The 27,101-nt window shown below is 36.2% G+C and overlaps 1 protein-coding gene across 1 annotated transcript; it reads left to right on the forward strand.

Annotated features, from left to right (window-relative positions):
- Positions 1-354: 354 nt before the first annotated feature.
- On the forward strand, positions 355-23,470 carry LOC119644487 (G-protein coupled receptor GRL101-like). The gene is made up of 14 exons (XM_038044046.1): positions 355-718; positions 1,122-1,236; positions 1,342-1,413; positions 3,520-3,597; positions 5,486-5,557; positions 13,833-13,904; positions 19,074-19,217; positions 19,356-19,472; positions 20,181-20,416; positions 20,493-20,607; positions 21,293-21,437; positions 22,713-22,867; positions 22,983-23,056; positions 23,126-23,470. The coding sequence occupies exons 1-14, from the start codon at positions 367-369 to the stop codon at positions 23,410-23,412; spliced, it is 2,034 nt and encodes a 677-aa protein (XP_037899974.1). The 5' UTR covers positions 355-366; the 3' UTR covers positions 23,413-23,470.
- Positions 23,471-27,101: the final 3,631 nt, after the last annotated feature.

A 27,101-nucleotide genomic window follows, 5' to 3' on the forward strand; every position in this document is an offset into this window, starting at 1 on the left:
CCTTTCGCTACTCTAATGAATCCTTCTCTTCGGTGGCTTTTGAGCAGCAAATCACAATTAAATGGTTAGCGCTTATTAGGGTCGTCGTTCAGTACAACGTTTTGACTGATATTTGACGATCACAGTGTTTGGGCACAAACTTCAGATTAGTGCAGAGAATCGTTTATATAAATGTAAGGCTGTACGGGTTATGACAAACTAAGGAAATTTCGCTGCATTTTAATTTTTTTTTTTTTTTTTTTTTTTTTGAACATTCTGCACAACATACTTCACAAAAAAGTAGAACCAGATATTTAGAGAGACGGGTCGTTTAAATTATCATTCTTTATTTATTTTCGTTTCTTTTTAGATTCGTTTTGGCATTTAATGCAAGGCAATGTCGCATTATTCCCGCCCTTGATGATGATGATGATGATTATAACGACGATGACAATAATTGTGGGTGTCACAGATGCGTTGACATTTAGTTCAAGTCAGGACAACACCATTGTTATATTGCCCATCGATGTATTGGATGCTACATGTCCGATGGGTTATTTCCAATGCAACACAACGACACAATGCGTTCAACAACGTCTCAATTGTGACGGCCAAGCTGATTGTGATGATGCTTCCGATGAGTGGAATTGTGTTAACGACATCGATGCCAAATTTTGGGATCATTTATTTCGTAAACAACCATACGGACGCCACGATGATATACCCATCGGTACATGCTGTAAGTGAAAGCAATAAGAGAAAAATATATATGTGTGCATGTTGTCATTTTGATGTGATGAAGCGTAATGGGCGAAAAGTTGGGTACGGTCGTGTCGCTTTTCATTACAATTTGGCAAGAAATGCTAATTAGTCGCTTGAAATTAAACGTTCCTAACTATTTAAATAACAGCAATTGTATGTTAATTTGTATGAATACGTGCGGGTTGTGTCATCCTTGCTAATGTCCCTCCATTTGTGTTGCTATTGCTTTGCATTCTGTTGCACCCTATCCTTAATGCTAATGGTAATGTTTATGTTGTGTACACTCTTCAGACCCAACTTATGTAGTTTACCTCCACGCGTTTCCACCGTTCGCACTTTCAGGTCTTCCCTTATGCGTATCTCTTGTTGCTTTTTTACAGTGTGGCCCAACTCGCAGAATTTAAGTTGCCCTTGTCGTGGCTCAGAGTTATTGTGTCGTTTTCAACAATTGTCTGCTATTCCTATAAATCTACCCGCTCGTGATATTACTATGCTGTAAGTGTTTCCTTCTTTGCAATAGAATATGTTTTTAAACTTTTAATATTAAGTTAAAATTCACTTTATTCCCTTGCTTTTCTTGCATAATTTCTTGCTCCTCAGAGATTTGACTGGTAACAATTTTACATCACTGTCAGCATCATTTTTGGATAACTTACCCATAACTGAGACATTGTAAGTATTCTAGAAAAAAAAAAAACATTATATTTTATTATTATTATTATTATTATTAATTTAGCCAGAGAATAAGATTAAAGTCTTAAAAGTGCTTCTAAGTGCATCTAAGGCTATCGGTTTTATTGAAAATTCTACCGCATTTGGGATTCGAACCCACGACCATTCAGCTGCTAGTCGAGACTTTTTGCCTACTCGGGCACTCAGCCAGATATATTTTACTGTTAACAGAATAGGATTGTTTAGAATATTAATCATAATGTTAAGAATAGAAAAGTGAGCATCGTATGGAGTGCTTTGGAAACTTGACGTTTGTTTGCGTACATTTTTTAAAGCGTTTTCTATGTTTCTGTGGCCGGACCGCCGTCAAGGTATTAAGAAACCTTTATAACGATCAGGTTTCCTTTTAGACTTTCGTCTCTTATACAGCCCAAAAAAGAAGAATGGAGGAGCGAAAGCTTCGAAGACAAGGAGTCTTACAAAAGCACTCAAAAGAGTATCAGTCTCCTGTGCTCAAGTTATTGTAGTGTCGATCCTTACCTCAGATACTCTGCTTCATTGTGTTAACCCTTTTCCGGAGTATTCTTCATTATCGGCAGGTTAAACATCACGAATTTGTACTTGGTGTAATCATTTTGGAAAATGTCGTGGCACCGTTGTACCGTTGAACACAGCAGTAGCTACAATAGAAGGTCTTCATTTTGCTGGTTTTTATGATTAGTTTTCAATTTCGGTCAACTGTGACACCCGTTGTTCGAATGTTAAACTCCAAGATCCATGTGTAGTCATCATGTGTCATCCTGTCTCTATTCAATTTTCTCATTTGGATATTTTTATTCATATATGAAACTGAAATCACAATTGACTCAAGTACAGTTAATGCTTGGATTCGATTAACATTCGGCCTAAGTGGCATTGTTTTCCGAATAGACGGACCCTGACACTTAGTTGGATGCGTAGTCCTGACGACTTCGTAGCACGTCTTTCAAATCGATGGGTTACCCTCAGTAATCGAAACAAAACGCAAACATAAATGAAGCTTTTCCTAAATCTTTCCCTTAGCGGTACGAAAGCAATTAATTAATTTTCAATCCTTACTTAAAAAAAAAAAAAATGCTTGTCCACATTGTCTCTAACCGTAGGTTTCAATTATAAATTAAAATTGTGTGTCTACCAACGGATTGCATACGGATGTGTATGTGTGTGTGCACATGCTTATCCTCTACCTGCCAAGTAGATGAATAGTAGTAGAGGACTAAGCAAAAGGAAAATTTGTAAAAGACTCTACTTCTGTTTGCTCCGTTAGGGAAGCTTTTATGGAATTTATGGATAGAAAACGGCCAACACTCAGGGATTTAAAGGAGCCTTTTTCCTTTTTTTAACAACTTTAAAGAAAATTACGCTTCAATTATTGAAGTATTGCTGAGCACGTCAGCGAATTCCTCCGCAGCGAAATGAAAGCGGAAACGAACACAAAAAATAAAATCAGCAAACAAAAACAAGTAAGAAAATTATGCTCGGCCACGGCCGAATCTTATATGTACCCATCACAGTTAACCTATCTATATCTACTCCCCAAGTCTTTTCAACTGATAACTAATTGACAATACCACTAAGGAAAAACGAATTCTCGACCGCATTTCCGGTATGGACCTGCGTGTAAGAACTTCCAACATTTTTACTCAATTCCGAGCCGATGGCTTTAGTTTTAGAGGAGAATGTTTACCACAAACATTACTCAGACGGACAGATAGACGGACATGCTTAAATCGATTCAGGATAAAGAATGCTTTGTGGGGTCTCTGAAACTTCCTCCTGGGTGATGCAAACGTTTCGACGAAATGAATATACCTCTCATGCTTCGGTGATGGGTATAAAAAAAGCCACAGTAAGTGATTGTTGAAAAGTAATTTGTTGAACTCAACGAGTGGAACCCAATATGTTTCTAAACAATCGCACAGGAAGTCTAACCAAAAATTCACTTCTTTTAACTGACAGTTTGAGAGCATAACTGATTCGAGGGAAAAAAAGAATTTTTTACTTTTGATTAAATTTGTTTTCAATAATTGTTTGTGTTGTGCGTTGGTTGCCTTCTTTTTTTTGCAGAGTATTAAAATTTTGTGGCATTGCTCAGCTGACAGAAAATGCGTTTAAACGTTTATCTACGATACCAGTTAAGACACTGTAAGTATGTGTAAGAGTCATATGCACTTCATAAACAAAAAAAAAAAACAACAATTTTTGTATGAAAAAAGCGGCCTCGATGTTTACACCCACTAGCACCGAGGGGCACACTTAGTTTACCAGTTTGCGTGTAACCCTAGGAAATGCATCTCACAGTGATACTCATGGCGTTGTGAGTTAGTGTTTGTTTACTAAAAATGCCGTAACATACGAGCAAAAAGACATAAGTTACGTGAAAGGGGGTCGCCTTATGGTTTCATATCACTTGCGTGAACCCTTAGGTAATGTTTTTGTTGTCCATTGGAATATAGTGGACTGGTTCATTGGAGACGAAGCTCCCTATTGAAGGGCTTTTGCAATTTTCCAAATGTTTGCTAGAATCACATCTTAAGAGCAAAACAGTTGCTATAGTGATCAGGAAGCATTGCAAACAAATTGTTTATGGATGACCTCGAAGACTTAATATCTCGAAACACTCAAGCCAGATTCTATTAACTTATTCTTGGAGGCTAAAATGCGAAAATACACTTCTCGTGCTTGCAATCCTCATAAGCGAATTTCAGTTCCAGTGAGAGGAATTTCTTTTTTATACACTACACCAGTTCGCGGTGAAACAACGCAAGTTTCAGTAAACAATTCTTCTTAAGCCATAATTCCCCACGAAAGCGGGAACGCAAGTTGCCACGAGAGGGCGAAATTTTCCAACGTCGGGCTTATGCTTCATTTCATTGATCGTCAAATGTCCGTCAGAGTCGCTTATAGCATCGGCCAGACTAATATCATACCAGTAGGTAGTGGACGGCCGGAAGTTAGATTTCCGAAGCTCCTCAAAATCTTTGCGTTTTCTTTACTCAAAACTTGTTATGTACTATTTGCCCCACGGCTACGGGGTCCGACTTACGGCGCCTTTTCGTCTTTTAGAAATAAATTATCAGAATTCATGCAATCATATGCCGCCGTTAGTTTCAACTCTTATCGACGGTAACGAATTCTATACGCAAGCGTGTAAAAGACAAGCAAACATCTGTCGCAATTTTGCAAAGTGCAAAGTTATGTGTGGATAAATTGTACAGAGCGCCAAGGTAGGCGTCCAAAAGTTCGAGGACATCATATCAACTCTTTTTTTGTCGTTTTGGCTGACCATAAACTTTAATTGCTGATATAAATCAAAAATTAATCTTCAATTTATTGTTTACCCAATAAACTGAAAATTGACTTTGTTTTCTTTTTGCTCGTAAGGAAGGCACATAACAAGCATCGCCTATGAAATGAAGCGAAAAATTATTTCTTTTTATATAAAATAAAAAAAAATCGTTTTTCTATTTTTGCTTATCTTTTTTAAGGCATCCTTTGATTTTCGTGCTTACTATCAGTGCACGAAAGTGTGTTAGATCTAACCTTCCCGACGTAACAACCAGAGATAAGAGATCACGCGTAGCAAGTATTCGTGCAATCGTCCATTCCCCGAATTTTATCTTCGTTTGTCCGGTTGTCTGTTTTTGTATCTACGCTTTCATCCAAGAGTTCAGAATGCAAAGACAGGTTTGCCCTAAGTAGGTGAAGTAAGTGTCCACAAGGAGTGACGAAGTAAAGCTTCAAACATTTTCGATAATTAAATCTTATCTATAACACGCATTGATCTAAGACTCACGCGCTTACTAGCAACACATACATCCTTTTGGAAAAGATGCTTCAGATAGGTGTCGAACCAAAATTCCAACATTCTTATCTCATTCATGTCTGCATTCGTCTCATCTTATACTTAAGACCAACAGTGTCACCTCGTTTGTTAAGCTCATAGGTTGTCAGAATTCGTTTTCAGCCGAAGTTAAAAAATTCTTATTAACTTGGTTTTGTTTTCTTCTTTATCTTGCTTTTCTTCCTTCAGATATCTGGACGAGAACAAAATTGAAAGTTTGCCACCGAATTTATTCGCGCCGGGAAATTATTTAAAAATTTTGTAAGTTTCTGATTAAGATTTTTATCGATTTAACTTTTATTTTATTTCATTTTTTTTTTGCTTCTCGGCTTGGATTTTAAAAAAAAGATTTAATCTACTGGGTAGACTAACTTATAAACGTAGGATGAAATTTTAGTTAGGGCAGAGCAAAATGTCATTTGGCTGTGCAAGCTAAGGCAATAAAAGTTATATTCATCAGCGTTTGGCATTGTTTTAACTTGAACTTTAATTGTCGATTACAAACAATTAGGAAATCTTCCAAAGGGTTTTTATGTCCTTCATTGAAGGATGAGAGCTATGTTCATTTTGTCACAATGTTTGCATTGGCAAGGAGGAAGCTTCAGAGACCCCACAAAGTATATGCACTCTTGATCAGCATCATATTATGAATAGATTTAAGCATGTCCGTCTCTCCGTTTAGTCATCATGTGGCGGAAATCTACTTAAAGGGGAGTGGTTTGAAGAGAAAGTCACGGCTTCGTAGCACTTATTTACATAAAACACCAAAAATGAAACCTTATTCCAAAATACCCTTTGTTCATTTAGCAGGAGGAGTATTCGTGAAAATGTCCCTTCCAGATTATTTTCAATAGCGTTGGTCCTTGATTCCGAGAAATTTTCATCGAAATGTCTTGACACTTACGACTTGTAGGTTGAATACAAAACCCGAGGACTGACCTGAGATAGACTTGCCCTTCGTAGTCGCACAGACCTAATACGACTTTACCTCAGGTGATATATACACACTAATGCTAAAACACATACAAATTTCTCTATGTTGTGTTTATAATGGACAACATAACGTAGTAGATTTGACGATTTCAGGCCCTACGCGATACACGCGACACACACATTTAAACGTATCAAAGTTAAAAGATTCATATTTCTCAGCTGATAAGTTTAAAGTTCGAAAGTACTTTATAAAACCTTTTTGATCGTCTAATGCACCCTTGAAGCGCAAGTGGTGTAGAGTATAAAAAAAAGGCGGGGCGCAGTGTTGGAATACACTGCCTAAGTGAAGAAAGCAAGATGAAAGTTCTTTAGGGGTTTCCTACACAGTTTCATGCTAGCATTGTAGTATTATTTAATTTTAACCGAATCAATTTTGCTCTATTTGAGAATGGAAAGAACGTGTAAAAAAAGTAGAAAAAATAAAACTTATCTCAAACAAAAGTTATACTCTGTGCACACGACACAAACGAACGTTAATCATGTCAACACATAACATGATAGCATTCGCATGGGGAGGATGCAAACTCGATTTTTTCTATTTTTTTTTGCACGAAATCACAACCTTAATTAATATTAATCATACGCGACGTTGTCGTTGCTGCTGCTGCCGCTGTTTGCCTGTCGACGTCATTATAATGACGTGTTATTGTTGTTGGTTGGACACCTCAAAGATCTCCCGATAAGAGAATCGTTAATGAAAAATGTTTTTTCATTTCAATAAAGTACATAATGTAATCATAATGTGAAATTTAATTTTATTTTATTGTTTTCTGCCATTAAGTTGATAAAGGTAACGTGTGCGCGACAGAGTATGCTGTAAATTAATGACTTGCGACGTGGCGTAATAAGCCGCCTCCACGCAGGTCAAAAGTGTACACAATTAATTATTTAGAATGAAATTAAACAAAAAGAAAAAGTGTCATGCAAACCAATTTAAAGCCAGCGAAAGAGTAAACAAATTTAAGAATTTATAGAAAACAGTATCCAGCAGAGTGGTTTCAAATTTCTCTCAATGAACTCTGACCTCTAATCCATTGATAAAACATAAATTCTACTCTTGTTGACTTGGGGCATTCTTTCATTTCCAAATAATAAGAATATGAGGGAAAATAGCGAAGTGATTTTATTATCTCCTACACCCCTTATAGTAAGAGGTATATATAGCCTGTGTTTATGTACGCAACGCCACGAAGGTGTTGATAGGTGAGATAAACTCATCTTTTAAATCATTTTTCGAATAGACTTAAAAGTGTACGTCCGTGTCTTTGTTTGTCTGTCCGTCCGTCCGGTGCCAGTATATGTCTATTTATTTTTCAACGTACAGATCGTGCCTTTCAGATATTTTGATAAAAGTAGTTATAATAATTTGTTGTCGCTCAAGCACCAACGCTCTATGACTGATTTCTATACGACGCCTGATTTTGAGAACATGACATGATACGTGAACAAAATTTGCATTTTTGATTTTTGTCGATAAAAACTCGTGCAAAAAATGTGCTTTGCCTTATTAAACAAATCATAAAATCTGAAGGGGCTGGGGCCATCCTTTAAATTCCTACCCATATAAAGCTGGTTATAAAATGTAAACCTTAGAATACCAGCAAAGTGTACTCCTTGGTATTTGGTATAAAACAATGAATTAACATATAAATGTGGTTTGCTGTAGCTCTGTTCTTTTGTTGCACATCAGGGTTCTCACGAACAACAAGCCTTTATATGTGGACAATGTCTAATTTATGGTATTTTACTTTAAAAATAGACATAAAGAAATAGATGAGCGTAAGTCGGTCTTGCGCGACTGTATGCTTTCAACATGATTTCCACGTTAACAACATTGAGCATAAATTTCAACTTTGATGATCATCAAAAAAATAACAGAAGATCGATTTGACGTTCAATTGAGTTCGTAGGTTGGGAGAAAGAAGAGCTCATCAGATACGTTAACAGTCAATAGGAGGCAATCGGGTTTTAATTATTATTCTTCTCTATTTTCCATGTTATTACCGATCGATTCGATGTAGATAGATTGATATATTTTTGAAAAGTATAGGAGTGTAAGTGTAGTGCAGACATATGCACTTCATGAGCGTTTCTTGTCAACTGACATTTATCCCTCTATATAAACCAAATGGTCAAACAACGATCGGCGCCAATTGGTTTCCAAGAAATGCTATAGCTTTGAAGCATTCGAAGAACTACAAGACGACGCTCTCATCAGATCTACCGCAACTAGGGAGTTATGTCCGATAAACTCAGAAAGTCATTCCCTTTTATTCATGAGATGGTGTTATGAGTTCAAATGTCAAAATCTATTCATTGGGTATTATATCAACCGAGATCTATAGTTTCAGCACCAGTCGTAAACGGTACCGACACAGTTATTTTCCTGCAAGTTGATAACCTTCGTGGATAACGTTCCGAACGTTCATTTTCATTGATGACCTCAGCATACCAACATCTTATGACGATACTGGGTTTAACTAGAATTTTTTATTCATTATCAAATGTCTTCGCCTTCATGCGTCCTCTGGTATTATTGCCGGTTTTATTCAAAATAATTTTCAAGTTTACAATTTTATGATATTTTTGCATATTATGGCTACGTTTGCTGCTGATAATGTTGTTGTTGTCTTCCCTTTGTCAGCGTTTGCTTTCTAAGGTTTCCCGCATAAAGCATTTCTTGTGAATGTGCACAACTGACATTTACTGCTTTGCTTACTGACATTTACACGAATGTATTTGATGTACGCATGCATTCCATCATACGCAGGCACAAACGTGGTCGTGCCATCGTTGCGATTTCAAATGCTAACCAATCCTTTTGTTTACATTTAAAATACATGCACTCGCACAATAAAATACAATAGTTTTTAATTCCTCCGCCTACTCCTTCGTACGGTTGTTTAACTTCGAAGAGAAAGAGAAAACTAATAAAACCAACAAAGATCAACAATTATAATAACAATTACAATAACAACGACAATCTTAATAATAATTTACTTTTGCCATACATGTCAAAGCAAATTCCAAAGGAAAGGAAAACATTTCTTTGCATACTCTTCTGGGGACAGAAGAAGACAGAAGTAACTTGTGGAGAAATTTTACTTGTGGAACAATGGACAGAGGAAGTTTTTTGTGGTCTTGTTTACTTACAAGCCATGAAAATTCCATTTATCAAGGCGTGAGTGTTTTTGATGGTTGAAAAGTTTTCGATTTGTTGTTGTTGTTATTAAAGAGATTGAACATGGAACAGTGTGGTACAACACGGAGGAAAGATAAAGAAATGATGCATAAAATCAAACGAAGAAGTGAAGAGCTTGACTGTAAAAATTCTCCATTGACTTGCCGCCCACCTCCTATTTTCATGGTCATGAGATTCCACACAAAATGTTCGACGAACAGGGTGACATGTAGTCGAGAATTTGAAGATCATCTAGTGATCATGAGCATATGCACGCTGTGCAAACTAAACTGTAACTGAAAGCAAAATTGTTGTAGTCGAATAAGACCGACCGTTAAACACTCTACTCCACTTTATTGATTTTCATGCTAATACACAAATAATGATATTGTGTTCTCCTGTAAAGGGTTACAGACGCTTGTATTGGAGGGTGCCCAAAACCGTCTACCGACTAGGTCCAAACTTTGTAAATTTAATGTTTGCGCCTAATTGCTATTACGGACAAATATTCATTATGAAATTTTCAAAATTACACCTTTTCCAACAGAACTCAAACATGAAATGATGTCCGGGAATTAGGTTTATAGTTTTCATTTTTAGTTCACTTCATTTTTAAGTAAAACTATTATCGTGGATTAATTTCCCCCATGCAAAGTTTAGCCTACGCAGGATTGGTTATAGAAGAGAGGATTCCAAAAGATCGCTTTGTCGAATCGGATTTTTCGCATCAATTTAGAAAGCGAAACACTATCGTTTAGCAATTTTTGGCGAAATATTTCGAAAATTGTAATTTGTTTTCAAAAACCGGCTTATTTAAGATAAAACGCTATATGGGCGGTGGGCGCAAAAGTAGTCCGATCGCATTCATTTTCCATCACTGCCCAGTACCGTCCTTAGGCCGAGATACGTCACTGAACCTGTGTACTTGATAATGGTATCTTCAAAATTGCGCCCGTTAGGTTGAACTCAAGAATACACGAACGGTTATCGGACGGACAGATGGACAGACAAGTCTGAATCGATTCAGAAAATGAAATGAAAAATTCGGCCTGAGTCCTTCTGGGTGTTAAGTGTATTTCCATACACTGTTTGCTAGAAGACAACATCAACCATCGCATTATGCTTAGGCGCCTTTCCATAAAAAGTAAACTCAACTCTGTTGAAACGATTTAACTCAAGCTCCAGTAAGCAAAACTGTCGGAGTTGTTTAAAATGCTCTTTTTGAGAAATAATTCAAATAGCGAACCACAAGGGAACGTAGAGCACAAACTATTTCAGAGTGAAAATATAAAACAATGGGTGTGTGCTTTTTTGGCAAAATGCATCAAGCAACAAAATAATTTGCCAAAGCTGCACGGTCCCCTTACTATGGAGAGTTGTTGGAAACACTTTTGCCCAGTATTAGGATTCATCCCATGTAAAAGCATCCGATCTCTTGGATGTAATAGGACGTTTGTTTACTCCATACGCTTCAAAGCATCATTTGACTGAAGAAGTGTACAAAATGTTGATTCGTTATAGACATATGAAAGATATGTTACGAAGGTTGTTACCCTCCATAAATTACATGAGTCTGTCAAAAGTGAATGTATGAGTCGGGCAGAAGACTGATTGCGTGATGTGTTTTCTGTTTATTGATCACTTGTCAAATAAACATTGTTCACTACTTTTTAACTCAGTAGTTCTGACTTACAATAATTGGAAAAATATACTTTAATAATATCTTTAGGGGCACAAGGCGGAGTAGTTTAATAAGCTATTACATCTCCCTCTCTATCTCTCTCTCTCTCTCTCTCTCTCTCTCTCTCTCTCTCTCTCTCTTTCTCTTTCTCCTACATTTGTTTGACTTTGTTTCGTGCTTTCCAGAATTTTATCGGGCAATCAGTTAAATGTACTGCACAATTATGATTTCCTACACTTGACTGGTTTGGTGGAATTGTAAGTCTAACGTCAACTATAAAATTTAATTAAATTCACTAAATGCAAAATGAGATATTTTTTCATTTACAAAGAGATTTACGCGGCAACCGTTTGGAAACATTTGCAGCCGAAGTATTTGAGCCCTTGAAAAGTTTGGAAGTACTGTGAGTATGAGCAACAATTTATGCGTCCTACGTCGCTAAAAGAGATTACAAACGATTTTAAGTAACTTTAACCGACCTTAAGCTTACAAAGCTTATGGGAGATTATAAAAGTTTTCTAATAACAATAAATTTATAAAATAAATTTCTGAAGCGGTTTCAAATTTTAATTTAATTAATATTTTGCTTAATGTTTTTTAATCCATTGAAAAATTTCTTTCGATGCAGTTATCTTAATGAGAATCAAATACGTCAACTCCGCCCGGGCATGTTTCCATTACTTGCGAGTCTGCAGACATTGTCTTTCGCTCATAATCGCATTGAAGACATTGCATAGCAATCATTCCCAATGCCACGTTTACGGCATTTGTAAGTATACAAAACCGGAGAAGAAGCAGTTGTGGTGGCGTTTGAATGCGTTTAGGAGATTTGTTGTTTTTCTTGTCTTTTATAAATATTCAGAGCTTACAAGCGTTATCGTCTGCGTTTGTTTCGTGTAAAAAAGCACTTCTCTTGCATGCAGTTGACTTGACGAGCAGATAATGTTAGAACAAAACTTGATACAAAAGTGCATGTCAGTGTTCGCAGTGTTAAGATGAATGGCGGCAAATGTTGTCAAGTTTGTCTTACACAACGAAACGATCTAAGATTTAAGTAGAACTATGCGTTACACCTACGAAGGGGTCATGTGTTTTTAAAGTGACCTCAGATAGGGAGACTATAAATACAATTAACTGGCTTTTTAAAATCATTAAACCCTTCTAGTCAGGAAAAGCAAACTAACGTATGAAAGGTAATACACCGTCGCAGACATGATTTGTTCACGCTGTCACGTAGTGTCTTATGAGAGCTGTATATAGTTACGTGCGTTTTCCGCGTGAAGAAAATAAAACTTTGAACTAACTTTTGGGTGAAGATTCCTACAACCCTTCAATTCGAAAGCAATGTACTTCTGAAAAGTTGACATGCGTTCAGCAAAGCTATGTTGAAATGGGTCGTGGCAAAAATTGAGCTCATGGTGCAAAACGAGAAATGGCTTGAAAGCCATTGGTTGATGAGTCAGTATTTGCATCATCAACTCTGAGTTTACTGACGTTAGTGTTGACTGGGTGAGTGTACGGAGTAGTTTGGCAATATGGGGATGCTTTCCTTTAAGGCATTCTCCCCATAGAAAGCGCATTCCTTTTCCAACTTTTGAGAGTTAAACTATCATAAGTAATTTCTTAATATCTCGACATAACTTGCAGGTTTTAATTAATTGCTTGAGGTATTTGCGAACGAACGAAAGGAGGAATGCTCCACGACATCTTTCTTTTTTAGTATGAAATATTACCGAGGGGTTGTCTAATCTGGTCGGGACGTGATTGACGTCCAGAGAGAAGTAAGGAAAGAGAAAGAGATAGGGGGTGACGCCCGTAGTCCAGCAGAAGTGTGTAAACTCTACCGCTTTTGAGATTTCACTGGCGTTGTGGGCTTTCGGTCACTACTTTCTGTACAAGACAAGAATGAAATAAATTTTTGCGTATTTTTGAAGTTTACGATTACAGTGTGTAGTGGAGCTAAGCTTACTAACGGACATATTCTAAGCAACATCACAAAGAAGTCGCAGGCTATGAAGCCACAAGCAATTGCTTCTGATTTTTGTGGCATAAAAACTTTGTTTTGTAATATGAGGGGTAAATGAGGAGTTTATTCTGTCTGCTGGTCTAGAGTACCAGAGTACCAGACTACCAGAGAATACAAATTTGATACAAAGTCGCAAAGACTATAAGCAGAAAAAATATCGCTTTCTCTTAGTGACTGGTAGTGACTGGTCGCAATGCCAGGATAGAGCTGTTAGACTAATACATAGATCTCTTGTACTTGGCGCCAAAGTGTGATTATAACAATTCACTCTGAGAAGCGCTCAATTGTCATTAGTGATTGCGGGAGACAGTGATATCGTCATTATAAAAATTATTCATCACAGCCTTGAGCAAATTTGCTCTTGTGCTTCTCGTTTTGCTACTAATGCCATAAATGTTTCTCCTACTACTGCTAATACTACTAACTATCGTTACTACCACTGCTACTACTACTACTACTACTACTGCTGTAACTTATATTATTATATTGTTCGCTGCAACACTATTCTTACTCTTGCCATAGTTGTTAATGCTCGTGTTCTTGTTTGTTTTATGAGTCGTATTTAATACGAAGAAAATTTTCTTATAATAAAAAAAATCCTTTTTTTGTTATTTTTTTCTTCTCTTTATATTTTTTTCTTTATCGCTCTTTGTAGATTCTTAGCTGGCAATTTGTTGACGGAGTTAAAAGCACGAGTTTTCTGTAGACTACATATGCTGCAAGGATTGTAAGTATTTTCATTATGATGATGTTAAATATTTTGTAAAATTAATTTTTTATTTATCTTTCATTCTTTTCGTTACTGAGTAAAGGAGTTTTAAATAGATTTGTAATAGATTGTCATAGTTACACTTAGGAAAGGCATACGGCTTACGATCGTTTAGTGCGGAATCTTGAAAGAATAGAAACGAGTTAGTGTGAATTTTTATAATCAGGGCCAGTTTAAGGTGAATACGCTTGGTTGACACAGGTGTCTAAAATTCGCTTCGAACCATATGTAACTTATCCACTTGTGTTTGTCTTACGATGAATCCTTCAACTTACGACAGCTCGATGTCTTCTCGAAATTATATAAAGCGATACAATATGTCCCATGCTATTTTATTGTAATCTACAGGAAGCTGTGGTATCTGCTTGTAATCTTATATTTTACATTTGTTTTTTAAGTTTTGTTTTATCAATTTTTTTTTGGGAATTTGTTTATTTCAAATGTAAATTTTCAGGACATCTATAAAGTGACACGCAGTAAAGCCAAAGATCTTGTGAAAACTAACAAAGCTACCGCTTTCCTGCGCGTGCCACTGCAGAGATTAAAATGCTAAGCAAATTGCGTTCACTACCAAAAGGATTCCAAAAGCAGTGGAATTCCTTATACTTTGTAGGCATACTAGGTAACTAATTGATAGAGGGTTCGATAGATTTTTCGAGCTTTTCAAAGCCAAGTCATGCTGATCGGCGGTCAACCGCCCACATACGTGACTTGTTGCGTCTATGTCCTGCAAATTTTTAACAGATAACAGGCAGCTCTCTGAATTAATTTTCTGCTTGTCTAGGGGTACGCTATCGTGACAGCTGTGTTACATGTGTTTACAATCACTGGGTGCTTAAAACTTTTAAAAGGCCAACTGTACTTATTTCCAATCACCAAACATGCGGACATCAAAGAGTTCATAGACAGTCTTCTCACTTCAAAGATGACCGAGTTATTGAATATAAAGCATAGGGTTGGTATTGATACGGACTCAGTAAAATAATTCGGAAAAAAATTCGAAGCTTGGTGTAAGAGATGCGCAGCCATCTCCACAAGTGCGGATTTCCAACGACAGTCCTAAGAAGGGCACGACAAATGGTCGGTGTTCTGTAATGTGTTAGTAAGCTTATATATATATATATATATATATATATATACATAAGGTATTTAAACTTTTTCTTGGACGTAAATTATAATTTTTTAAAAATTAAAAAAAAAACAAATAATAGTAGAAAATACAAAGAAAAGTCGTACCGTTGAGCTCTTTCTTGAAATGCAGCGTTCAATGTATATTTCCAATCAGTTGTTAGCATTCCTAACTGCAAAGCTGTTGTGATATTAGCAAATTGTCTTTTTATTGCATTGTTGACCATTTTGCGAATTGTTACCAGTTTTGCTTCTGAGCACATTTCGTCCGTAGAATTTTATTTTCCTTATTATCATTATTATTACAGTCAATTACATTGTTATACGTGTTACATGTTATGAATGCATTATAACGATAACAAGTAAGTGCACATGTTTATAAATGCCCGCTTACGAGTGTGTATGTGTGTTAATGCGCAAATTTTCTTGTATATATATTTCGTGTATGACATCAAGTACTTTGGAGTTACTTTAAATAAATCGATGATGTTATGAATGAGTTGATGTAATAATAACTATGTGCACCGATTGTGCATATAGAGCGAAAGGAAGTTTATTGTACAATGGGCCAACCAACGAGCGGAACCAATGTCCTGTGGAAACAATGTGTGTCCCTAGGAAATATATTGAAATAGTTCTACTTTTCACAACCATTAAGAACAAATCAATATATATTGACTGCTTCGCGCAACTTATGTAATTCAAGAAGAAGAAAAATTGTCCGAGATCTCATAATTTATTTATATTTTAGAATTATATTGGGTTTCAAGTGCATTTCGTCATGTTTGCCCATCTGTCCGTTCGTTCTCTTGCCCTTTCCGTTCAATTGTCTTTTAGCCTGTGTCCCCGCTATCGCTTACACCCCCGCTTTCTCAAGCTTCTTTCTCTCTATCTTTCCGACTGCCGTGCTGTTCACTTCTTCCTTCATTGTCGTTCCCTCCATTTCCTCGCTCGCTTTTCCAGATACTTTTCTTTTTTCAACTTTTCGTGCATTAATCTCTTGGTCTGTCCATCCCTTTGACTTTTCATCTTATTGTGAACACTTCTCCGTATTTGCCTGCCTGGCAAGCATTCTATTCACCGCTGTGTACCTAGATCGGTTCACCATTTGTTACGCATCGGGAATGTATATATATATGTATATGGAGAGTCTGGAACTGGCTTCTGCGTACGTAATTGATTTTTTACTTTTGTCCTGACCAAGTATTCAAAGAGCTTGAAAAGAGTTTACAGCTTATTATAAATTGAAACGTTTCTCGACTGCATCTGGAACAATATTCAATATATTTCATGATGTGGACGACGAGTGCTTCGTGTTTTAAGTTTGTGTTATGACTTTTGCTGTAAAATATTTCATTCTTGTTTATTACGTTGCCTCTGTACATATTTGTGTGTTTGAAAAATTGATCTGCAGACGCATTAATCGTAAAAATCAATCCCCAGTGATGATGTTTTGCTAAAGCTTCGCATTTATTTATTTTCTTTGCTCAGTTGCACTGATTTATGATTTCAATACACAAATTCTTCACGACTTGCATTTTTTTACCGCTTCAAAACTAAAATAAATTATACTTTGTATAGAAAATCAATTTCTATGTAAATGGGGAAAAGTTGAAAAAAAATCTGATGTGAACAAAGGGAAAAAACAAGCAAAACTTGACTGAGTAATTTATGAAACTCTCGTAATATTATAAGCAACTGAGGCTTAACCTTCCTATTTACTAACCGTACACCTACCGAGCTATTAAAACTAAAAATATCTATATAGACTTATATTAAGTCAGCTATGTGTATATAGACGAATCGGTGTTACTGGAGTAATTTAAAGTTCTATTATATTTAAACATAGAAGAAGTGGAAAACATATCATTTATTGTGTTTATATAAAACACGTACACATGCACATATTTATATATATAATATATGTGTACAATGCATGTAAGCATATGGTTGAATAAAATTCCTTATCGAATAACAACTGCTGGGCATAAATATTGCAAACGCTTCTAACATATATACACTCACTCTAATATATCTGATATATATATATATATATATATATATACATATATATATATACATATATGTGTACGACAAAGTAAGTTAGATACAAAGGCATGCAATTTAATCTCTATATATCGTAGTAATAAAAAGAAAAAATATGAAGCAAGAAAAGTTTCATATCTCTATGTATGCACGAACGTGTGTGCATATACACGCGACGCATATTAACTACGAAATCTTAAAAGTATACTAAGCCATGTCATAATTCAAAAACTTTTTCACTAAGCAACACCTTCTAGTATTTAAACATTGAAAATAGGCAGTCGATGGATTAAAATCGGGTTTTGAAGATTTTCCGTAGACATGTGTTGTGAGAAATATGCTTCAACACTCTGTCAGTATTGATTAGCTATCAAATCGATTCAGCCATGTCCATCTTTCATCTGTAAAACTCGCATAAGCGTTAACATCTCCTATGCTGATTTCGACGGATTCCATTCCAATGTGGCCTATGCCTACGGAGCGCAGAGCGTGATTTTATCAGAGATAGTAATGGCAATCTCATCTCAACATCTTGAGCGGTTTACTCCGTTTATATACTATTGAAAGGATAGGTATTCAGGTCATTTATTCTTAAAGACGAACAAATAAAGGAAATTTTAAATTTTCTTATGACGATTGTTATGCTTAAACCTTTTATAAATAATGATATGCAACGTTTGTGTGTCGGATGTCTTCGCGAGTGTTACATGATGTTATACAGCAAATTTTCGCTAATGATATGCATAAACTTCCAGACGATACGAATAGGAAGAGAAGGAGAAAAGAAAATAATTTCATTCCGGATAAATAGAATGCATAGAATATACATACTTACATACTATGTTTCTAAGAAGCATGTAATAGAGGAAGTCAAGGATATATTATTCTCTTTACACTTACAAAGACTATTAATATAGCCTTTAAAGAAAGTTCGCATATCCATCACCGAAGCTTGAAAATATTTTAAAACAAAAATTTCGTTTCGCGGCGAATATTTCGTGAACTGCAAAATTATTAGGCATTTTGGGGTAAAAGAAAAGTTACTTATGAGTTTGTACCTAAAGCTGAGTTTACGACAACTGTGAGGAAAAAGTATCAGGTTTGTTTTGATGATGGAATTTTTCCTTTTATTGTACATGAATTTATAAGGATTGCGGGGTCATAATGGACGTAAGTTGAGTGAGCCTCAACAAATTGTTCATAAGAATTTCCTTTTGTTCGTTTTGGAGATAAATTATCTGCAGTGTTATGCCATTGTTAGGTTATCGAACTGAAAACGGATGCGATCACCTATTTGTCCGGTACGGATACTTTGCGTGGGAAACAGTTTATAGTTACGAAGGCAGGGCAATATTCTAATCGTGATTTACTGCCAAGTGAACCCGGACACCTGGACGACACCAATAAGTCAACTCTTTTAGTCCTTACAAAACGTAATAGGGTTTTCCCACTCGGGTTACGTCGCCCCAGCTCAGCTGCAATCCAAACCCAACTCCGAGCAATCCTTCAAGTTTTGCCTACAACTGCTTCATTCTCCGCCATTGGTGTAGGAAAGTAGAGAACTGCATATGCACTGTCCACAAAACATTCAAGAGTTCACTCTACGTAAACGTCCGTGAAGTCGTTGAGGATTATTTGGAAAAATTTAATAAATGTGCTGTTGAAACGTCAACTATTTTGCAATGAAATGATCGCGTTCGACGTCGTTATAACCTAACCTAAAAAAATAAACCATATGAAGCTTTATATAACAAATACTGAATGAAAGTTTGATGCAATTTTTTTTATCATTGTTGTGTTAATGATTTCATTTGCTGCAGTCACCCACCGCCGAATAAAAATTTGATGATTTCTCAACATTCGTCTAAAAAGCTAGTTTAGGAAAACTTTGAAGCTAACATAAATTAGAGGAATATAAGCGCATATCGCGTTCTCTCTTTCTTTATTTTACAGGCATTTGAATGACAACCGACTGCGTATATTTGATGTACATGCCTTTGATTGTTTGGAAAACCTCACCTCATTGCTGTTGACCGATAACGAGTTTCGTTCGCTGGATGGCAGAGTTTTACAAAATTTAACGAACCTAAATTATATGTAAGTAGTTCAGCAAGCTGCAGTTTCAACAGCAACACCAACAACAACAACAATAACAAGCACACTCATAATAATAAATTTTAATTTTTCTGAAAAAAAACAACAACAAAAAAACCGGAATAACTAATCTCTGTTCAGTTATTTCTCGTGGTTTCACTTGTGTCGGGCGGCATTGCATGTACGAGTATGTGAACCGCACGGTGATGGTATAAGCAGCACCTATCATTTATTGGATAATCCCATATTGAGGGGCAGGTAGGCACTTGCCGTCATATTGAATGAATACTTGTGTGCGAGGAGTCTGTGGGTGGTACGCCGCCCAGACACCACACGCATCCATTAATTAGACTCGAAGAATTTATCATTTTTTTCTTTTCGTTTTGTTTTAAATTTTACTTGTTATGAAAGCCAAATTGTTTTGGCCCGCCTCGTAAGAAAGCAAACCGCACGCCGATAACAAAAAAGCAGAGCACAAAAAAAAGAAGAAAATAAAACACGGAAAACTTTTCAATAATCCAGTCGGACAGGAAATAAAACGGAATGTGAAGAAGAGAACTTTTAACTTCAAATCACAAACCTGAGCTATTTTTGTTTTTGTATTTCGGTTTATATTTATTTCTACAAGTTTTTGGCAAATGTGTTTTCCATGAACGCTTAATTTATACAAGTTATGTTGTTGCGAATTCTCGATTAGCTTAGAAGACGAAAAATGTCTTTGAAATTTTTAAAAGGAAATATTTCATGCACACGTACTGACAACTCATGAAATGTGCTGTCACGACAAGGACGTCTTCCTTGCAACCGCTATGCATTTATTATATAATTTTATTTTTTTCATTTAGTTTCATTTAGTCTAATAAATGCCTGCGAGGTGTTAGAGAGATTACCTACCTGTTTACCAAAAACCATGACATTTATTTTTGTTTCCATTTTGGTTGATATCTTCCTTAATGTGTGGAGCAGCGTATGGGTGATGGCGTCCGTCGCCATTGTCGGTAATCTGTTGGTATTGCTGGGTCGTTATTTATATAAGACACGAAGCAACGTCGAGCATTCTCTGTATCTGCGACACTTGGCTGCGAGTGATTTTCTTATGGGCATTTATTTGGCCATAATCGCTTGTGCCGATATCAATTTCCGTGGCGAATATATTGTGTATGAAGAGTCCTGGCGTCACAGCGCATTGTGTGCATTTTCGGGTGAGTCACTATTTCTCTCTGTCTATATTTACATAATTCTACCTTGAATTTGTTGTATTTATTTTCATTTTCCTAGGATTCTTGAGTACATTCAGTTGCCAATCGTCGACGTTGCTGTTGACACTGGTCACCTACGATCGGTTAATGTCAGTAATGAATCCACTACAAACTAGAGATAGTGGCCATAAAAGGTAATTCCAAGTATATTTCATTTCGATACAATTGGATAAACAAAACATTGCTGGCTCTGGGCTTTTAGATGTTTTCAGAAAATGTTAAGAAAACCTTTTCTTCAGAGACGAGTCTCGTCATTAAAGCAATTCTATCTACCTGACTGACCTTTTTCAAACTGTTCATAATACCATCGACTTCGCGGATTATAATTGACTTTGAATATAAGGCTGATAAAGGGGATGAATTCAAGCATAAAGTCCGAGTCCATCTGCGGCCAGGGATATGTTCCACTTTAAATAATATATGAACGAATATTCCATCGAGAGAAACGTATAAGACTGAACTTTGATATGAAAGTTGCAACTTTACCGATTCGAAAATAAAAAAATATTGCATTTAGTGGGAAATTCGTTCTTCCATTCCCCCTTCCATTTACTATATGAAGTGCGTTAACACCTCACCATTACATCGGTTGGTTTGCCTTCATTTCTCATTCATTTCATATGAAGCTCTTGTTGCCACTACTACTGCCACATAGATGTCAATTTGCAAGAACGCTTCTACGTTAATCTGATAAACATAACGACAATGGGACAAGTAACAGCAACAACAATTACAATACTAAACGACAAAAATATTTGATTTTAACTCGCGTGCACTTAAACCAAATGTTACTTTTGGCTGTTTTGCTTTTTTTTTCAGAATGGTTGTGCGTTTACTCTTGCTATGGAGCATATCATTTGTATTGGCAGCAGCTCCATTGTTTCCTTTCGATTATTTTGGACGACATTTTTATGGCACCAACGGTGTATGCTTGTCATTGCATATCCATGATCCTTATGCCAAGGTAAGCGTGCTCGTAGTGCATATGGATGATGAGTTAGTTAGCAAATGAGAGTTTAAATATATGTCACGATGGGAGACAGGAAACCTGAGATTTCGACAATTGAGCTGAGTGGCTTTGTTATGGTTTTACGTAAATTTCATTCCGTTATGTGCGGTCGATGCTGCTGTTGTCATATTGCAACAATTTATTTGTTTACAATTCCGCTGGAACTTAATTCTTTTCTGTTATCCATCTAAGCGAACTAAAAACATCACTGATTTAAGCTAAACCGTTTTATTGAAGTAAATCTTGCGAACGCTTTACTTGTGCACCTGGAGTGGAGTAAAGCTCCATGGTATTCGGAGACATCTAAAATGAATCTTGCATCACTCAGTGCCCACGGGTATGTGTACCTTCCCAGACCCACAAAGAAATCATGCTATGGGTACATAGTCCTCCTTCCGCGTTAGGCAAAATCGAAGTCGTTGGAAAATCGAGGGTTCTCACGGTTCTCTCTAGAATTCAAAGTACTTGAGAAACTTCCGCCAAAAAAACGTCAGAGAGTGGATTTGTTAACATTGAAGGTGTGTCCGATATTTGTAGTCATCACAAAAGCGGCTCGTAATCGAGTTAGGTGATGACTGCCCAACCAAATCAGAAGACATTTAAGAGATTAAGATCAAAGGAATGAAAATTCGCAGACTTTCGCCTGCGCCTACGCCTTCCCCGCCTTAAACGACGCATGTCTTTCTAGCAATTTTAGGCGCTTTTTCCCTTTCCGGCTTTATTGAAGAAGATACCGCACTTGAGATTCGAGGATCCGCGACCGTTTTGTTGTCAGCCGAGATCTTCTGCCTACTCGGGCTCTAGTGCGGAAATAAAAAAGAAAGAAATGCATATTTTTCCTTTTATAATTATGTTTATTAGGGATCTTGAGCTACGCATATTTCAGGATGTTGGACCTGACCAAAACTAGTTTTAAGTAGCCCCACAGAACTCATTTGATTTTTTTTCGTCTGTGCCGAGTTTCTCTCAAGCGAAGTCAGTGGAGGTTTTACGTTCATAGTCTCTCCATGAGAAGATTGGAACGATTTAAATTTTAGTGGTTCAGAAGAATGAGCTCCTTCCCTATAGTGTGTGTACGCTGAAGATAAAATTGATTAACAAAAGAACGTCAGTTTCAAGTGAAATCCTTAATATTTTATCGATTTCCGCAAAAATCTCAATGTCACTTACTTCATTCTTTATAGGTATTTTACTTTATTTTTCTTCTTACTTTTTTTATTTATCGCTTAGGGTTGGGAATATTCCGCAGTTTTGTTTATCTGCATCAATACCTTTTCGTTGGTTTTTATTTTAATTTCTTATGTGCGTATGTTGCAAGCCATACGAGATTCTGGCAGCGGAATGCGTAGCACTATAAGTGGACGAGAAAGTGTCGTAGCTACCAGGTAAGCAAGCAATATTTTACAGCCGACTACAAAGAAAAATTAATTTTAAGTATTCAAAGCAACTAAACCTTGATAAATATGTTCTTTTTTTTTTGCTTTTCGATAACTTGAGCAGATTTGCGATTATCATAACCACCGACTGTGCTTGTTGGCTGCCCATAATTGTGGTGAAATTGGCCGCATTATCAGGTGGTGTTTACTTAAATGCGAAAAAAGTCTTTTTATTATTTTTTTTCGGGATATATTTAATCCTTCCAGGCTGTTCCATATCTCCGGCTCTATATGCTTGGCTGGCGGTATTAGTTTTACCTGTGAACTCGGCTTTAAATCCTATACTTTATACTCTGACTACAGCCGTTTTTAAACAACAGTTAAGACGTTATTTACTAGCCGTACCGACGTGCTCCTTCATAATGGGTGAACATCTTAATCATACACAATTAGCTTGTGAATCGGCCATGAGCACTAGTTTGGGTCACTTCAGCAGCAATAAGTCGAATTCAGAGCGTAAACGATACTCCCAGCGACGCTTAAGTTATGTATGAGAACGCGAGAAACCCTCAGGCGAATGGAGGGAAACAGTTCTTTGAAGAGAAGACACGCTGAAGTAAGGTCTGTTTTAAAAACAAGTACAAATCGAATAGAACGAAATTTATTTATCTTTAATGATCCGTCTAAAATGGACAACAGAATGAGAAAGTGTAAAAATAATTGTAAGTCTAATTATATAGAATAAAAAGTAAGTATTAACACAGTAGTGATTACATTAAGTACTTCGTCATCTTCTGAGTTGTTTCTAGATAAAGACAATATCAGGCTTTTTGATGAGGAATTCGCCTTCTTCCACTAAAACGACTTTGTTTCCGCTGCGTTACAGGTTAAATGTGCGACGCACAAATCCTTTCGTTTGACTAGAATGCAGGCAGTTAGTAACGTCTGACCTTGATGCTGCAAAAGTTAATCAGACCAATTGGTCAAAGGTTAGGCTGCTGGGTTCGTCTTCTTTTGAGGAGCCATTGACCTTGTGAGCCGCGACCTTAATAATAATACAGGGATGAGGCTCATAATCTCGGACCTATGTCTACGGGTGCAATGGCCGTGAGAGTTTAGTTTTTGACTCATTGCGTTCTCACATATAAAAATTTCACGTAATTGGAAGATTTTTTCATTATCTATACTTTGCGCGCAAAGTAGGCCATAAGCTTAACGTAAAAATGTGAGGATCTGTTTTAGCCCCATAGGCAACATTGCGAAATGCAAAGCCTGGACTCTAGAAAGGTCACTGGCAGAATTATTATGATCGCTGCAAATTGACGAAAGAACAGAAAGAGTTTTCGAGTATTGACAACAACTTCGCTTAATTGTGGACATGTCACTAGAACGATTAAAGTCTTACTCAAGTCGACATTGGTACCATTTTATATACCAGGGCGAAATTTTCCCAAAAGTTCACGGAAACGAAATTGGACACTCAAAAAGACGACTTTGAACCACATTTGTGAAGAATGATTCATGGGTAGATTTCACCTCACCAACTGGTGAAACTAACTAACAAGCAGGTGATCCGAGAAATTCCTCTCTTATCCGAACGGGTTTTTGAGACGTTGTTGCGAGAAAAAGTCGAAGGTAACCTTATAATATAATAACAATAGCATTACTAAACGAATGTAGATTCAAATTATGTCGATAAAATTTTTAAAGTTGTTCAATATATCTCCACTCACAAATGTTGTGATTTTTATACAAAAAATGTTAGAAATATTAAAAGAAATTAAGTTTTTGCTCAGTTTCGTTTTGTTTGCTTTTCTAGTCAATTGTTGTTGGTTTTTACCCAAATGCGAACGTATAAAACAAAGTAAATAAATGAATTTATTATTTTGCTAAATACACTATAGTTTAAGATCTCAATGTTATCAACACTTTCTTGAACGAAAAAGTAAATTTACTTAAATGATAAGAAAGTAATGAATAAAACTTAAAGTAAATATTTTTTGAAGATTGAAAAATCCTTTGGTTTTTATTACGAATATTTCCAGTTCTTGAATATCATTCCAAACTTTCTATCAGTGCGGTGCGTCGTCTGGTTCGGCTACATCTCAAAGACATCTAATCGTAAGAAAGGCCAAGCCGTGGAAGTGACAAGTGTTCTCATCGATTCAAAACTTTCTACAATCATTCAAGGACCTGACCTTTGAGCAAAGATTTGCGTAATTTGCTAATGTTTCGAACAAGTGTGCTCATCATCAGAAGCAAAGTCTACTCATTCTTGAATCATTTTAGTTCTGTCCATCTGTTCGCTCGTCCTCCGAAATTTGAAATTTATAAAATCTATTTTTAAAACGCCTTAACCCTTGACAACCCCGTTTAGAATAAGAAGAAAGTTTTAATTCACTATTTACAACAGTTGTTAACCTTAAGTTTGGTATATGCGGGAATCAACAACCATCTCAAGCTTTTATGTATAAATGGGCGTGATCCTTCTATAAACTAAATTGGAAAGTCACTTTAGCTAATGACCTCTAGATGGGGTTGAAACAACAATTTGACAGAAATATTTACCAAAAAGGTCAGCTTAACATAAAGTCAGCGTTAAAAAAAGCCGCCCGCCTACAAACAGATTTCAGATTGTAGAGATCACAGATCGGAGAACGGAAATAAGGCGAATATAGCTTTCGCACTTTTCGTCTTTGAAGGTCCCATTCTGCTCAGTATGAAAGGCAATTCTTAACTATTCCTACAATTCATAGGCGAACTGCATCCTATCTATAATTAAATATATTTAAACGAGGTTAACTTCTACCTGTGATAAAAGTCTCCCATGATTTCTACCTATGTTTGTACTAGGGAACTATTCTGACGAAGTAAAACGATGAGACAAACTGAGAAACATAGTTCAACTTTTTTTTTTAAATGAAGCATCTACTAATAGACGTATTGAGATCACTTTAAGCAAGGTCTTATAGATATTGTGACCAGATGTAAAATCAATGTTGAATAAATATTTTAGAAAAATTCTTTTCAGCACATATTTAAAATTTATTGCGTGGAAATAATGATTCTCTCAATTAATTCCCACTTAAATGCATTGACACGTATTCTTTAGGGTACTTCCGGTGCATGCCTCCAGGTGTTGTTGAACGCATTTGCTATCAAAATACACAACCGAAGTATTTTTTCCTTAAGCAAGTTCGTGCAATAATATTCAGTGTAATGATTATCAGCCTTAAGCCTAAACCCTAAGTTTTGAATGCTGATGAGTTGTTATTATGTTAAATCTAAGCAAACCTTCTTAAAAATTCTACGCAATGCTGTTAACGTTACTGTCGAAGAAAAACCTCAATTCAATGCTGTTTGTTTTATTGTACTTCTAAACTAAACTTTTAAAAAGGAAACAAACAACTTATTAACAGCAGTATCAGTTCTTCGTATACACCTACAATAGCACTGTTTCTATTACACCTCCTCTCTTCTTGCTTTCCGTGGAGATTACAAATTTTTAGGTGACAGAAAAGTTTCGTGTTTTGCTTCATTGTCCGGGGTCCTGGCTAGGCATGCTTTACACGTGCTGGCACGGCGTTACGTTTGATTATTCTCACTATTGTCAGTTATGTTTATTTGTTTGTATTGTGTTTTGTTTCTTTGTGTTTTTTTCTTAGTTTTCAAGCACAGTTGTGAAGAAAGGGTTTATCTTTGTTCTTGTTATTGTGTTGTTGTTCTCTTTGCAGCACGAAGCACGGAATAGATAGAGTTACTGCATCAGCTTAGTTAAGTAAATGAATTTTCTTCAGGCTCTGCAGGCATCAATGAATTTATGAGAGACAATATTAGTTTAACCTCTTACAATTTTGAGGGTAAGTGGGGATGCTAAGCCTTTCGATATCTATATTAGGACTAGGATTTCATTAAATCTCCTGGCATTTGAAATATAGCAGAGACAACTAAATAACAAGATACGTCGGAAATTCTCCAAAATAATAGGTAATAAAATCCCAGGAACTTTGATGTTTCTGTTATCAATAACAGAGCAGTGTTAACTATTGAAGGATTAGCTTTAATATCAATCATTAAATAGTAGTTTCGGTAATTGTAAACTAACGCCACCTATCGAAAGTTACACTTAACTTTCACATCTCGAAGACTTAAGTGCGTAGTGTGAGTGGAGCATTAGTCGTAAATTAATGCTAAATGTGAAGATGCCAAAGCAAATCCGAAATCACTCAGAGTTAACTTTACC

Source organism: Glossina fuscipes, unplaced genomic scaffold (assembly GCF_014805625.2).
Source record: "Glossina fuscipes isolate IAEA_lab_2018 unplaced genomic scaffold, Yale_Gfus_2 117784, whole genome shotgun sequence".
Lineage (NCBI taxonomy): Eukaryota > Metazoa > Arthropoda > Insecta > Diptera > Glossinidae > Glossina > Glossina fuscipes.